Genomic DNA, 16,805 nt, shown 5'->3' on the forward strand with positions numbered 1-16,805 from the left:
TAAGTTAGACTAAAACAGGAGACTGCTGAAGTTTGAGGGGTAAATTAGACTAAAACAGGAGGCTGCTAAAGTTGGAGGGGTAAGTTAGACTAAAACAGGAGACCACTAAAGTTGGAGGGGTAAGTTAGACTAAAACAGGAGACCACTAAAGTTGGAGGGGTGAGTTAGACTAAAACAGGAGACCACTAAAGTTGGAGGGGTAAATTAGACAAAAACAGGAGACCACTAAAGTTGGAGGGGTAAGTTAGACTAAAACAGGAGACTGCTAAAGTTGGAGGGGTAAGTTAGACTAAAACAGGAGACTGCTAAAGTTGGATGGGGTAAGTTAGACTAAAACAGGAGACTGCTAAAGTTGGAGGGGTAAGTTAGACTAAAACAGGAGACTGCTAAAGTTGGAGGGGTAAGTTAGACTAAAACAGGAGACTGCTAAAGTTGGAGGGGTAAGTTAGACTAAAACAGGAGACCACTAAAGTTGGAGGGGTAAGTTAGACTAAAACAGGAGACCACTAAAGTTGGAGGGGTGAGTAAGACTAAAACAGGAGACCACTAAAGTTGGAGGGGTAAATTAGACAAAAACAGGAGACCACTAAAGTTGGAGGGGTAAATTAGACAAAAACAGGAGACCACTAAAGTTGGAGGGGTAAATTAGACTAAAACAGGAGTCCGCTAAAGTTGGAGGGGTAAGTTAGACTAAAACAGGAGTCCGCTAAAGTTGGAGGGGTAAGTTAGACTAAAACAGGAGACCGCTAAAGTTGGAGGGGTGAGTTAGACTAAAACAGGAGACCGCTAAATAAATAGACTAAAACAGGAGACTGCTAAAGTTGGAGGGGTAAGTTAGACTAAAACAGGAGACCACTAAAGTTGGAGGGGTAAGTTAGACTAAAACAGGAGACCGCTAAAGTTGGAGGGGTAAGTTAGACTAAAACAGGAGACTGCTAAAGTTGGAGGGGTAAGTTAGACTAAAACAGGAGTCCGCTAAAGTTGGAGGGGTAAGTTAGACTAAAACAGGAGTCCGCTAAAGTTGGAGGGGTAAGTTAGACTAAAACAGGAGACCGCTAAAGTTGGAGGGGTGAGTTAGACTAAAACAGGAGACCGCTAAATAAATAGACTAAAACAGGAGTCCGCTAAAGTTGGAGGGGTAAGTTAGACTAAAACAGGAGACCACTAAAGTTGGAGGGGTAAGTTAGACTAAAACAGGAGACTGCTGAAGTTGGAGGGGTAAGTTAGACTAAAACAGGAGACCACTAAAGTTGGAGGGGTAAGTTAGACTAAAACTGGAGACTGCTAAAGTTGGAGGGGTAAATTAGACTAAAACAGGAGGCCGCTAAAGTTGGAGGTGCATGTTTGACTAAAACTGGAGACCGCTAAATAAATAGACTAAAACAGGAGACTGCTAAAGTTGGAGGAGTAAGTTAGACTAAAACAGGAGACCGCTGAAGTTGGAGGGGTAAATTAGACTAAAACAGGAGGCCGCTAAAGTTGGAGGGGTAAGTTAGACTAAAACTTGAGAACGCTTAAGTCGGAAGGGTAAGTTAGGCTTAAAGAGGAGACTGCAAAAGTTGGAGGGGTAAGTAAAACTAAAACAGGAGACCAATAAAGTTGGAGGGGTGAGTTAGACTAAAACAGGAGACCACTAAAGTTGGAGGGGTAAGTTAGACTAAAACAGGAGACTGCAAAAGTTGGAGGAGTAAGTTAGACTAAAACAGGAGACTGCAAAAGTTGGAGGGGTAAGTTAGACTAAAACAGGAGACTGCAAAAGTTGGAGGAGTAAGTTAGACTAAAACAGGAGACCACTAAAGTTGGAGGGGTGAGTTAGACTAAAACAGGAGACCACTAAAGTTGGAGGGGTAAATTAGACAAAAACAGGAGACCACTAAAGTTGGAGGGGTAAATTAGACTAAAACAGGAGTCCGCTAAAGTTGGAGGGGTAAGTTAGACTAAAACAGGAGTCCGCTAAAGTTGGAGGGGTAAGTTAGACTAAAACAGGAGACCGCTAAAGTTGGAGGGGTGAGTTAGACTAAAACAGGAGACCGCTAAATAAATAGACTAAAACAGGAGTCCGCTAAAGTTGGAGGGGTAAGTTAGACTAAAACAGGAGACCACTAAAGTTGGAGGGGTAAGTTAGACTAAAACAGGAGACTGCTAAAGTTGGAGGGGTAAGTTAGACTAAAACAGGAGACCACTAAAGTTGGAGGGGTGAGTTAGACTAAAACAGGAGACCACTAAAGTTGGAGGGGTAAATTAGACAAAAACAGGAGACTGCTAAATAAATAGACTAAAACAGGAGTCCGCTAAAGTTGGAGGGGTAAGTTAGACTAAAACAGGAGACCACTAAAGTTGGAGGGGTAAGTTAGACTAAAACAGGAGACTGCTGAAGTTGGGGGGTAAGTTAGACTAAAACAGGAGACCACTAAAGTTGGAGGGGTAAGTTAGACTAAAACTGGAGACTGCTAAAGTTGGAGGGGTAAATTAGACTAAAACTGGAGACTGCTAAAGTTGGAGGGGTAAGTTAGACTAAAACTGGAGACCGCTAAATAAATAGACTAAAACAGGAGACTGCTTAAGTTGGAGGAGTAAGTTAGACTAAAACAGGAGACCGCTGAAGTTGAAGGGGTAAATTAGACTAAAACAGGAGGCCGCTAAAGTTGGAGGGGTAAGTTAGACTAAAACAGGAGACTGCAAAAGTTGGAGGAGTAAGTTAGACTAAAACAGGAGACTGCAAAAGTTGGAGGGGTAAGTTAGACTAAAACAGGAGACTGCAAAAGTTGGAGGAGTAAGTTAGAATAAAACAGGAGACTGCAAAAGTTGAAGGGGTAAGTTAGACTAAAACAGGAGACCGCTAAAGTTGGAGGTGCATGTTTGACTAAAACTGGAGACCGCTAAATAAATAGACTAAAACAGGAGACTGCTAAAGTTGGAGGAGTAAGTTAGACTAAAACAGGAGACCGCTGAAGTTGGAGGGGTAAATTAGACTAAAACAGGAGGCCGCTAAAGTTGGAGGGGTAAGTTAGACTAAAACTTGAGAACGCTTAAGTCGGAAGGGTAAGTTAGGCTTAAAGAGGAGACTGCAAAAGTTGGAGGGGTAAGTAAAACTAAAACAGGAGACCACTAAAGTTGGAGGGGTGAGTTAGACTAAAACAGGAGACCACTAAAGTTGGAGGAGTAAGTTAGACTAAAACAGGAGACCACTAAAGTTGGAGGGGTAAGTTAGACTAAAACAGGAGACCACTAAAGTTGGAGGGGTGAGTTAGACTAAAACAGGAGACTGCTAAATTTGGAGGGGTAAGTTAGACTAAAACAGGAGACCACTAAAGTTGGAGGGGTAAATTAGACTGTTTACGAGGGATAAGTTATTGCTAATACAGGAGACCACTATGATAGTGGTACTAATACAGGAGATCAAGACTTCTCAAATTGGGGTTGGGGTGGGTCGGGGTAGGTTGATGTGCAACATATGACTGCTTAATATAGTGGAGTGTGACAGGATCCAACTAAACACTACTAAAGACGGATGGGTAAGGAAGTAAGAGGAGTGATTCAGAGCCCAATAGAACACAAGATACAATAAGGCCTATACAGGAAGCTGATTAATTAGTGGTAATCAAAACAGATGTATGTTTATGTGGGAGGGTATGGTAGGACTGAAATGTACGTGATACTTCTAAATTTTGAGGAGACACATGTAATTACATTTGTAGACCTCAAAGGAAACATTCAAATAAGCAGATACAAGCAACGCTTTAATTAAGATAAATAATAAATTTCATCAAGTAGTCAAAAGTAGATTATTTAAAGAGTGAGGGCATTTCACGATATTTAGTCCATGTATACAACTCATAGATTTATATGATTATTTAAACACAAAATAAGGAAAAAAGGTCTATCAGAGCAATTACAAATGTTTTGTCCTAGTTGATAAACAATCTTAATCCCCTCAGGTGAAGATGGAGGTATTCACGTCTTACTTCGGAGCGGCTGGTTGGTGGGCTGTCGCCCTCATTATGGTTCTGTTTTCTGGGTTTCACGCGACGAGTATTTTCTCAAACTTCTGGCTGACATTCTGGACAGAGGATAGCTTTCTACTGAACAGGTCCCTAGAGGGTACCCCGGAGTTCATCGACAGATCTTACGATTACCTACTGATTTATGGTCTACTGGGAGTATTACAAGGTATATATACAACTCATTATACTTTGTTATCCCCCGCCCAACGAAGTTGGCGGGGGATATACAAATGGGTTCCGTCCGTCCGTCCGTAGAATGGTTTCCGGAGCATAACTCTAAAACCAGTAGAGATATTTCCACGAAACTTCATACACACATTGGTCTTATGGTCTAGTAGTGCCTTTTGCTATTTTTAGGTTTTCATTTTTTTCACTTTTTCCGTAACCATGGAAACATTGCTGAAAATATGGTAAATGGTAAATGTTACCTTGCAAAACTCCACCTAACTTTGTGTATATAGTCTAATATAAATGTCAAGGCTGTATACCTGATTCAACAATTGCAGCCCCGCTCTACTTGAATTATACTCCATCTTTCTTTAGCTCAACTTCCTTTTTCCTGTTTTTTTTTTCATACACATAAGTCTCCACAATCAAACTTACTTCAGCTTTGATATCTCCATTGGCGGGGGATCTGAATGACTATGTCCTTGTTTGATCCAATAAGCACCGCTGATTTTCTTTTTTCCCAATTTTACTAAATCGTATGTTGAATTAAATCCAGACTGAAACCATGAGAACTGTTTACATATAATATAGGTTTCTCTATTTCTTATTTTAAATTGCTCTGTGCAATAATTTTGTGAAAGATTAGACAAAATCTTGGTCCTATTATTTTCAAATTTTACTAGACCGTTATGTTTTGAATGTTGTGAAAATTAAAAACACTAAAAGAATTAGAGATTATATGAGGTGATCAGGTGATGTAGTTACGCTACTAGCCTTTCACCTAGCTGGCTGGGATTTGATTCCCTGTAAGGACATGGAAAGATCAGGGGTCACCTTCCCGATCATATGGGTTTTCAGTTCATTCCTGTTTCCTCCCACTCTAAGACCCTCTTGAGCTTTCATCTGGGCCACAGGGGTTTCATTATCTTTCAGGAGAGGGGGTACAACTGCAATTTCAGGGGGTACTTTTACACGGCTAAGTTTACCTGGCAAAAAGTACTGGGTACTGCCTGATATTGAAACCTCTGGAAGTGATTTGTGCAAGTTGTGTGACTTGTTTTGCAACAGATGTAAAATAAATAAAGTTTATATATAATTAGAGATTACACTATTAACTAGTATTTTGATCCCACACAGCTGTCTTTGTCCTGATCTATGGTCTGATGCTAGCCGTGAGGATGGTGGTCGCCGCCGGTAAACTTCACCAGAAAATGCTTCTCACAATCATGCGGTGTCCGATGACCTTCTTCGACACGACACCGATCGGTAGAATCATAAACAGGTTCTCGAGTGATGTGGATATCATGGACAATAATCTGCCAATCACGTGTCGTATCTCGAATACCTTCTTCCTTATCTCACTGAATACCTTCTTCCTGTCTCTAAGTACAGTGATCGTGGTCAGTGTCAATACCCCGCAGTTTCTCATCATCATTGTACCTGTGGCAGTTCTCTACTTCATCATACTGGTGAGGAAATTTATTACCTATAATTATACCTGTTATTTCTGAAATTTAGGTGTACTCTTAGATATCAAGGTGTACTCTTAGATATCAAGGTGTTCTCTTTGAAATCTTAGGTGTACTAGATCTTAGAATCATGTGAAAGTGAACGGCCATTTTTCAAGTATTCTTACCCAATAGTTAAAGTTATTATTAGATTTGTAGATTATTTGTTTTAACCATGCTATGTTTGTTTAGAACCATCTATTTTAGGTGAAATTGATGTCCATACTGACTAATTAGAGTATATTTTTGATTGTGTTTTTGAGATGATTTCATTGTCTAATATTTTTAAAGCTTTTGTTACATTTTTTTCCATGATAGAAATTCTACATCCCCACGTCAAGGCAGCTGAAGCGACTTGAGTCAATGACGCGGTCTCCAGTCTATAATCATTTCAGCGAGAGTGTGTCGGGGGCGAGTGTGATCCGGGCGTACCGAGCACAGGACCGCTTCATCAAGGAATCCATGGATCGCGTCGACCAAAACCTCGTCTTCTACTATGCATACTTTGTGTCAGCTAGGTCTCTGTTACATTATATCTGTTTTATTAGTTTAACATCCTATTTACAGCCAGGGTCAATAATTAGAACATGTCATGTTTATTGGTGAAGGAAAGTCAGAGTACCTGGAGAAAAACCACTGACCAGTAGCCAGTATGTGGCAACTGCCATCGTCTATAATTATCACTACAAAACTTTAAAATTCACAGCTAGTTAAGATAAGAAAGATACTGCTGTTGTTGTATCTCAGTAGTGTCCTCTCATGCAAATCTGATATTAAAGTCTTTTAGCTTCTAATTTCTAAATTAAAATATGGAATGATTGTTTAAAAAGAAATGACTAGGTGTTCTAGTCAGCAGTAATGACATACATCATTCTATAATATGAATATAACATTAAATCGATTCCTTAAAATCTACAACTAGCAATGATAGTTCATTATGTCAAAACATGTTTAAATCGAATTTCAAGGGACCAACAAAATTACTTTGCTATGAATATTAAAATATTACCATTATTTGTTGTACAAATATGGTGTTGCTTACATATGTATATCTTATAGGAACCGTGTTAAAAGTATGTCCATTATAAATGTGGTTTACTGTATATTGAAATATTTAATGAATTGCAAAAGTAGATAATATATAACTAATTTAGAATTTAATCCCCTTGAATGCTGTAGATGGTTGGGAGTCCGCCTGGAGCTGTTGGGAAATTTACTGATCCTAGCCGCAGCTTTATTTGGTGTTTTTTCACCTGGTCAGTCCGGAGCAGTGGTTGGTCTGTCTATATCATATGCGTTACAGGTAAAAATGACAGGTGTGCTAACCGCGCAGTGTTGTTTCATTATACAACATGAAACTGAAATTAGTTGCAGATATGTTTCTGACTTTTAACTTGTTTTCTGTTCCTCTGAAATGTCCTCTTTGCTCTACATTCAATAGTCAAAAGTCTTTAAAATTCTTTTAATAAAAGCAAATTGAAGAAAAAAATCAGATTGGATATATGTTATGATTCATTGGCTTAAATGAAGAGAAGTTAGAATGTCTCAATTAATAATTTCACAATTTAACCTAAAACAAGAAAATTCAATTTGAACAAATTTGTCATGATGTGGCAATAAGAATTTTGCATATATCATTGTCTTTATTTATATAAATATTATTGTAATGTGAAATTGTGATCTCCAGTTTGGAGGAAATAAATTAATATTTATATAATACCCATTATTCATTAGTTTGTGGACTTAACTTCCACAATCAAGTCAATATCATGTGGAATTGAGAAATCCCTGAGAAAATTACCAGCTATAGAATATGTTTGGGAGAATTCATTGATATTTGTGATCCAACATTTGTCTTGTACTCTCTGATATACTGATGTCATTGCTGTTGCCAGGCGACGAGTGTACTAAACGTGTTGGTGGTAAACATTAGTGACCTACAGAGTAATACAGTGTCTGTGGAGAGGATCAAGGAGTACTCTGAAGTCCAGTCAGAGGTATGCCATATATTTCTGTATTTGCATATTACAGAGTTATCTGCCCTTGTGGATAGGTGTGGATTGTGATATTGTGTGTTTCTGAGAGTAACATCATATATCTCAGAGAAAGCAACTTGAATTAGTTCACAAAAATAATGATGTCACGATGGTTACCTACCTGAAAATGAAGTAACTCTTTAATGTGCAAAGATGGAATATGTCTGAATTATAACATTACCATGGCCAGGATTTGTTTGGACTCTGGTTGAGGTGGCCTGGTAAAATATTTTATTTTGATGAAGAATTTCCAACATCACCAAAGTATTTGTTAATATGTTATGGATACACAGAGCATCTTGTTTGTACTAGCTACCGTCACGTAGGCATATAATAAAAAGTGATACAGTTCATATACAGAAGTGATTCGGAAAAAAGAGGCGGATAACTCTGATACACCACAGACTTGGCTAACTACATTGTCTCAATAAAATATTATATAACTGGCATATTGTTATATTGATATTAAATGTTTATTTTACTTTTTGGGCCTCTTGTTTTTGTCTTTATTTTAAATGTTGAATGTCATACACACTCTCTTCATACAATCAGAATATTTGAATTCCCTGAAAAATCAAGCATAATGTTATGAAATATTAAGTCAATTTATTATCTATAGGCGGAATGGTACTGTAAGAATCCTCCACCTCCCGGCTGGCCACGACAAGGGGAGATAATTTTCCAGGACTACAAGATGAGATATAGACATGACCTTGACCTAGTTCTTAAGGGAATTTCTGTCAACATTCGCCATGGTGAGAAGGTAAGCTACAGGCAGCAGAAAATTTATCAGAGACACACTTTTCAATATTTCTGGATATTATTGTTAGTCTCAAATAGCCACTTAAATTTTGGATTCAGTTTTGATGTTTCCTCTTGAGACATATCTGTTTCTAGAAGTTTCAAACTAGGGGGAGATAAGGTATATTTAAATTCAGCTGAGAAAATCAAATTGTATCAGCAACTTAGAGTCTGTTTTTGAAGGTTTAAAACTGTTGTAAAGTGTGATATTGTTTATTACTGTCATTAAGTTTAGAGTAATTATATAAGTTTTGTCCTGTCCTGAAAATGGGGAAAAATTATCTTTGATTCAGGCTTAAGATTAAAAATGTCAGTCATAATGACCATTCCACAACCTTTGACCCAAAGAAGAGAAATTCAGTTTGGTGTACTTTTGCTTCTAATTTACTTTACTAAGTAAGTAATGAATTGTTTCATACAAAAATTTATTGAATTATCTTTAATTCTTCTAACCTTTAAATCATGCTCATTTACAGATTGGCATCGTTGGGAGGACTGGGGCGGGGAAGTCATCCCTCACACTGTCACTGTTCAGACTGATTGAAGGCACTGGAGGCAGCATCATCATCGACGGTGTTAGGATCGCAGACATTGGTTTACATAACTTACGTGACAAACTCACTATACTACCGCAGGTAAGGATTAAAGTCATACTTGTAATACATATGTTATTAGCAGGCAAGTGGAAATATGTTCAAATGTTCCGAAATTTTACCACTGGCCCTCCATCTCTGGGATTTGATTTGGAGGTGTAGTTGCCGGGTGCTACACATAGGGTGGTGTTTGTTCTCCAGGTACTCCAACTTTCCTCCTTACCAATATTTGTTTTGTGGCATTGTGTCTCATATTTATTTTCTAGGGCATAATTTGTCTTAATTGATGCTTATGGTGCTAGATCCCTTTACTGCTTTCTGTGTCATTTAAGATTTCACTCCTTGGACCCAGTTCTGTTTTCTGTGAAATTTATTTTTGTTATTTCTGCCCAAGGATCCTGTGTTGTTTTCTGGGCCGTTACGGATGAACCTTGACCCTTTTGACCAGTACAATGATGACCAGCTATGGACCGCATTACAACAGGCTCATCTTAGTGAGTTCATCAAGACGTTACCGGGGATGCTTAGTTACCAGTGTGGGGAAGGAGGACAGAACTTCAGGTAATGCTACTTTTATTCCTCCTAGCACTTACACCACCCGGGTTGTTTTAGAAGGTAACCTTGGCTCGTTTTCACTTCCTTTTGAAAAATTAACCCAATTAATTATTTCTTTATATTTCAGTGTTTATGGTCTTGAAGTCATTTTCGAAAAGAAAAAAAAAATACCTTAACTATAATTTTTTTCAACCAAAATATTGATAATGTATTTATTGAAAACAAAATAAAGGGGAGATAACCTGTTTACATATTTGAAACTGCCCTTGGTACGTCTACACCTTGAAAAATTGAAACCCAAAGTTTTTGTGTCAAGAGCTTCACCATATTTCGAAACATTTTAGAAATACCATACAACATAAGGGAAACTAGAAACTGAAAAATATTAATTCAAATTGCTATTTTGTAGGTTAAATAACAATAAATAGTAGGTTGTCCTTGATAGATTACTGATCATGATTTTACACTATTAGATGGCAGGAGATACTGAAGTAAACAAAGAAGTCCTGGAATAATTTTAGACTTGGTGAAAAGTTATCATTGAAGCTGTATTGTACATTAACAGTGTAGGACAAAGACAGTTAGTGTGTCTGGCCAGGACGTTACTGAAGAAGACCAATGTACTGATCCTGGATGAAGCTACAGCCGCTGTAGACATGCAGACCGATGCTTTGATACAGGAGACCATACACAATGAGTTCTACGACTGTACAGTTCTGTCCATCGCACACCGTCTTAACACCGTACTTGACTATGACAAGTAAGTTTCATTCTGTATCTGCACAGAGTTATCTGCCCTTGCGGGTGTAGGTGTTGGTTACGACGCTGCATGTGTATGTGCATGCACTACCTCATATTTTAAGAAAATGTTTTGAGTTTTGCTGAGGAAATAATGATGTCACAATTGTTACCTACCAAAAAGGGTAGATAACTGTAATTGGCTAACACAGAATTGAGTACCCAAAACAAAATCTCAGCTAGCCAAACGTTACATATATACACTTGGCAAACATGATTACCTGTGTTGATATTTTCACTTAAGCTTTTAAACTGTTGGCGATATGGTAGTTTTTCTTGTTATGCATCTATAACTTTAATATTTCTATTCACATGCCAAGATTTCCACATCTTGACATGTTTGCTAATGAACCAACAATGTAGATTACAACATGAATGTCAAATGGATTTGAAATTCTCAAAACTCCTGACAGTATAACCAAAAAAAAGGTTAATGCATCATGAAATTACCACAATCTTAAGTTTAATTGCAATGAAAGGCCACTTCATTTGTTGAAATAGGGAAAAAAACCGGATGTAATTTCAAGTCAATGGTTAATGGAGAAATGTATGTAGATATTGTGTATATTTAAATGTATGTTGTTTTCCTTTTAATTTCCCAGGGTAATGGTCCTTAGTAACGGCCAGATAGCAGAGTTTGATTCACCTGCCAAACTCCTTAGTAATCAAGATTCTGTCTTCTATGGAATGGCAGCAGACGCAAAACTTGTGAACAACTTTCAAAATGGAGGCAGTAAGGGATCCTGATGTTTGTACCATCGCCTACATGGTATGGCACACTTTGCTGTCAATGAGTCTCATTTCCTGTAATTATGACATCATATTTTGATGTGATTTCTGTGATGTGATAATCACTGGAATAGATGTGACTAATCGACAGAAAATCGTACTCTACCAACATCGTTTTAGGATCTTGAAACCCTTATTATGACACATTTATGTGATTTTTTGTGATCACCAACATTTCCTTGAAAGACTTTTGCTGTTTTTCGAAAGATGTATTAATTGAAGGACATACATGGTAGTTATTGAACACCAGAAATATTTTACAATCCTCAAAAAATGAAATGTCAGCTTGCTACTACAAATGTTAAATATTACATTATACACATTCCAAAAGCCAAAATCAATCACAGAAAGAGAGCTTTGTTCTGATGAAAGGTATGTTATGTGCATGTTGTCAGTTTTGTTTGTAAGAGGTCGAGAGTTTTAATGCTCAAATTATTATTACATGATTGTTTACTTGTACCTCCCTTGTAAATATTCTGTCTCTGCATATTACAGAGTTTCCTCCCTTGCGCATAGGTATCCATTGTGACACCATTATTTTGTGAGTGAAATCCATATTGTTTTTAAACATATAACGTCACAATCAATACCTACCTGCAAGGGCAGATAACTCTGTGGTATGCAAAAAACAGAAGAGGATGTTAACTCATATTGTTAATATATAAATATGTTCTAATGTGTTAACCGAGGGTGAATATTGTTTAAAAGGTGCACTGGAATTAACAGCAGCAAATACTCCATATGACTAATTTACAAACAATGTATTCGCAAAATATTCTCACTACTGTAATAACTATTAGAAGTTGGTGAGGATCTATTCCAAAAGCACTGACAAAAAAAATCATTACAAGAATCTAGATCTTTGCATGTATTAACTAGAGTTGAAAACTGTCTGGAAAAGCCACAAACAGAAACGTATATAAGTAAGTGGTATTCATATTTAAGTCAAATTTTAATTCACCCCTAGACGTATTTGAACTCTTTTGATCCAAAATCATGAATTGCTGATCAGAAATTTTCATGAGAATGTACAAATGATACTCCAAGAACGTTACATGTCTTATTAAGTAGTTACATGGTCACAAAGACAGGTTTTGATGTTCTTTTTTTTTTTTGGGGGGGGGGGGGGAAGATGACACAACAAGGTTATTGTAGAGGCATCAACAAATAAGTTGCAGTATTTATATGTAATAATTGTGATGAATTAAAGATATGTATCTCTATCATGATGTTTGTTACCTTATTGATCACCATATCCATCTGTTAAACCAGAAATTTGTCTGTCATTAATATCAAGGTCAAAGTAAAGTACAAATGGTCAGTGTCTGAAATTTGTCCCAAAAATTGCATAAAACTATTTAAAGACGAAAGAACTTGCAACATTTTGAATACATTTTCACAATTAAAGTGTTGATTCCGATTATTGTTGATAAATCTGCATTCAGCTTTATTACAAGTCAGGATCTATGGACGAAAAAGATGAATAAAACACATGAGATTAGAGTGATATTTATTACACAGTAAAGCATAAATAGTACAGTAATAGAAATTTTAGCACTTTTTACACATGTAGCACTTTCACATTTATAGTCATACATATCTCACATAACAAATACATTTAGCACTTCATGTTTATAGTCATACATAAATTAATACAAATACATATCAAGCACTATTTCATACATCAATGAATTATACAGCACATAACAATCAAAGCACAATACAATGCATCAAAATTAGATTTTACATAATTTGTAGCACGATGAGTGAAGTTGTAGTCGTTTCAGCAATAGTCAAAGCTGGGTAGATAGATCACACTGGGGGATCCCTGAAGTCGGCGGCGTCTCTTGGAGATCTCGGAGACTGTCTTGGTGTTGTTGGTACGACTTCTCTTGTTGCTGAACCACTTCTTGACCTGCTCCTCTTTGATGCGTCCTTGGTCGGCGAGGCGGTAGATGACATCTGGGGATGGGTAGGGGTGCTCGGTGTTGAGGTAGTACCATTCTTCCATCAGACGCACAGCCTTCCTGGAGAGGGACGGGTCTGGACAGCGGACGAGTCGAGGCTGTCAGTGGCTCACTCTGGTGGCGGGTTCTCTCACGGGTTGTGGTGTCTAGTCCATCAAGGCTGGTCTCCACACGGTCCATGATGAGGTTAAGCTGGTTGTCATAGTAACTGTTGATGGATGGGTGGTAGGTGGCGGGACTATCACGTAGATTCTGAAGACGCTCCATCTCCACTGCTCCGGCCTGGTATCGGTAGAAGCTGGACAGCTGCTGAATCTCATCACCATGGACACTGTGGAGTTTCTTGAACATCTGCTGTAGACGACGCTCTCGGTCAGAAACAGAGGAGTAGGACTTGGGTTGGAAGGCAGACAGAAGGGAGTCGGGAGTGGTAGACTTCTTACACTCATCTAGGAGGACAGATCTGAGCTCACAGAAGAATGGGTGGTTGAGTAGTGGAGTGGATGGTGGTGAAGTGGAAGACAGCAAACTGAAGATGTAGTCAGGCCGGGATTCTGATACAGGGCTGCAGGCGTTAGTGGTCTCGAAGTGGGGACGGGTAGTGGTGGCCTCGCAGTGGGGACGGGAAGTGGTGGTCTCGCAGTGGGGACGGGAAGTAGCGGTCTCGCAGTGGGGACGGGAAGTAGCGGTCTCGCAGTGGGGACGGGTAGTGGCGGTCTGGCAGTGGGGACGGGTAGTGGCGGTCTGGCAGTGGGGACGGGTAGTGGCGGTCTCGCAGTGGGGACGGGTAGTGGCGGTCTTGCAGTGGGGACGGGTAGTGGCGGTCTCGCAGTGGGGACGGGTAGTGGCGGTCTCGCAGTGGGGACGGGTAGTGGCGGTCTCGCAGTGGGGACGGGTAGTGGCGGTCTCGCAGTGGGGACGGGTAGTGGCGGTCTCGCAGTGGGGACGGGTAGTGGCGGTCTCGCAGTGGGGACGGGTAGTGGTGGTCTCGCAGTGGGGTTGGGTAGTGGTGGTCTCGCAGTGGGGACGGGTATTGGTGGTCTCTAATGGTGGAACTCCCTCAGTCAGGAAATCTAGCAGGTCATCAAGTTTAGTGTGTCCATCAAGAATGGTGGCTTCAATGATATCGGACAAGGTTGTGTCAGGCTTAACCTCAAACGGCATCGGTGAAGGGACGTCAAAAGACATGGCAGTAGTTCTGAGTGATGTCAGGTTATGGCAGATGTCAACTTTGGCAGCTGAGTGATTGGTGACATTTCTGACACTTGACACTTTATTTATACTGAATTTCCTGGCTTGGATGCCAAGACAGATGTCTGTCATTGGCTGACACCAGTAACAGGTATTCAGACTACAGTTACCTCGGTCTCCCATTGGTGGAGCCCACTGATTACTGGTAACTGTCTACTGTAACAGGACATTCTGATTGGTTGATTGTTGAGGTGAACAGTTAATCTCCCCCCTGATTGGTAGAGAAAGGTGACTTGATTTTACAGTAATCAATCCTGTTATCCTAATTGTCCTAGTGAACAGATTTGTAATCAAGGTAATTGTATTGTAGTCAGTCAGCTTACCTGTCTATTGTTCTCTGTAGTACAGGTAAGGGTACTGTTACCTTGACTAATTACCTTACCTGGCTGTTTCACACCTGTCTATTGTTCTCTGTAGTACAGGTAAGGGTACTGTTACCTTGACTAATTACCTTACCTGGCTGTTTCACACCTGTCTATTGTTCTCTGTAGTACAGGTAAGGGTACTGTTACCTTGACTAATTACCTCACCTGGATGTTTCACACCTGTCTATTGTTCCCTAGAGGACAGTTAATGATACTGTTACCTGTCTATTGTTCTCTACTGTTACCTTAATTACCTGAACACACTCTCACACCTGCCTATTGTTATGGGTGGCTTCCCAAGCTATTGCTTTAGCCTCATTCTTTGTACCCACTAAATCTGTTCCTGTCATGATTTTTGATGACTTTTACATTTCAATGAGTAAGTTATTCTTGTTAATTGTTTAATCAGTAAAATATTTCATATTGATAATTTTACAATATAAATGATATAAAGATAATTTTACATTGTATTGTCACAAGTACACTTTCTCTTTACATTTATTTAAGTTTTATTGAAGTTCAATGTGCTATAAACTTAACATGTTTTTCTTTCAGTAATCTATGAAAACCATTAGATTTGATGAATTTAGCTGTGAAAATCATTCAAATGCCTTATAACCGTTAAAACACAGAATTATGTACTGTAAAATTGGTGTTTTTTATGGCTTGTGTATGTTTAGTTGGCAAAATATCTGCAGAAATCACTTTGTAATCGTAGTACATGTAATACCACTGAAAAAAAATGTGAAAAGAAATAGTAGACCACAATTTGGCTTCATGGTCTAAACGTAGGTACTCATTTCACATGACTTTTGATGCAAATATAATGATTTTTTTGCAGCGCTGCCAAATATCATTTTCAGCTCTGATTTGTACTTGTAAAATAAAAATCTATGTATTGAAAGTACTGTAATTCTCAAAATGTTGGTAATTTTTTGTGATGAATATTATTATACTATATTAAAAGTTCTTCTTGATTCATTGGTATAAAAATACAGCACATATAACTTTACAGCAAAATGTTTTTGATATTGTAAATTATGACAAGAACACATTTAGTGCCAACATTAGTGGGTTGAAAGAATGGGGAAGCCACCTATTACATGTAGAATCAGTTGTACAAAGACTCTTTCTTGATTTTGTAGATAGATAATTAATGAATTTGTAATTAATACAGTTTTATCTAAGAGATACAGATATACAATCAAGAAGAACATTAGTGTTGTGTTATTTTTACAAATGAAGTGAATTAGGAATAATTTCAACTAATTTTATTATATATGCAAATACATATAAATGGATAAGATAACAGGCTTAGCCTAAATAACGCTTCTCCATAGTGGTGTCTATATAATTCAATTAATTAAAATATTATTTTAGTTTATTAACTGCTCACGCACACACTTACTCATTCTTCTTTCATTCCACTAGGCTAGTGATTTAGACAGATCTTAATAATAGAATTGTGATGTAGGCTTAATTCGTATACATATTATAAGAATAACACGAAGTAAACCGTTAATAGGTAAATACAAAATCATGGCAGTAACAATACATGTATGCATTAGTTATCTATTAAAAAGGAGCACTACTTTAAAGTTGCTCCACTGCTGACAAATGGTATTTTTTCACTATCAAAAATAGGACCAGACGATTTAGTATTTTTCTTCAGTTACAAAAGTTACTTACTTTGCACCATTACCACCATTGAAAAGTTTGAGCTTCTAATTTTACTTCAAGTTAAAAACATGAAAAATAATTTATTGCATCCCGAAAAAATTCCATGGCACTATATCTTATGTAGAATGAAGTAATGATTCCGCATTCACCAAAGGCGAAATAAATTATTTTATGTTATTTTTTGCGTTAATTATACATATATATATATACATGATTAAACACCAATAATTGTTCAAACGATGAATATCATTTATGCTCTGTCGGCGGGGGAGCCTCTTATATACATCAAA

The 16,805-nt window shown here is 38.0% G+C and overlaps 1 protein-coding gene across 2 annotated transcripts in view; it reads left to right on the plus strand.

The window, feature by feature from the left end:
• The window catches only part of LOC138331719 (multidrug resistance-associated protein 1-like), a 55,646-nt gene extending 43,171 nt beyond the window's left edge, over nucleotides 1–12,475 (plus strand). For both annotated transcript variants that reach the window (XM_069279469.1, XM_069279470.1), the window contains exons 21-30: nucleotides 3,939–4,170; nucleotides 5,310–5,641; nucleotides 5,999–6,198; nucleotides 6,860–6,983; nucleotides 7,576–7,677; nucleotides 8,336–8,479; nucleotides 8,994–9,152; nucleotides 9,505–9,671; nucleotides 10,231–10,425; nucleotides 11,066–12,475. In XM_069279469.1, the coding sequence (XP_069135570.1) occupies nucleotides 3,939–4,170; nucleotides 5,310–5,641; nucleotides 5,999–6,198; nucleotides 6,860–6,983; nucleotides 7,576–7,677; nucleotides 8,336–8,479; nucleotides 8,994–9,152; nucleotides 9,505–9,671; nucleotides 10,231–10,425; nucleotides 11,066–11,210 (1,800 nt within the window). In that variant the 3' untranslated portion in view covers nucleotides 11,211–12,475. The remainder of the gene's footprint in view (nucleotides 1–3,938; nucleotides 4,171–5,309; nucleotides 5,642–5,998; nucleotides 6,199–6,859; nucleotides 6,984–7,575; nucleotides 7,678–8,335; nucleotides 8,480–8,993; nucleotides 9,153–9,504; nucleotides 9,672–10,230; nucleotides 10,426–11,065) is intronic.
• The last annotated feature ends 4,330 nt before the right edge of the window (nucleotides 12,476–16,805 follow it).

This window comes from Argopecten irradians, chromosome 9 (assembly GCF_041381155.1).
Source record: "Argopecten irradians isolate NY chromosome 9, Ai_NY, whole genome shotgun sequence".
NCBI lineage: Eukaryota > Metazoa > Mollusca > Bivalvia > Pectinida > Pectinidae > Argopecten > Argopecten irradians.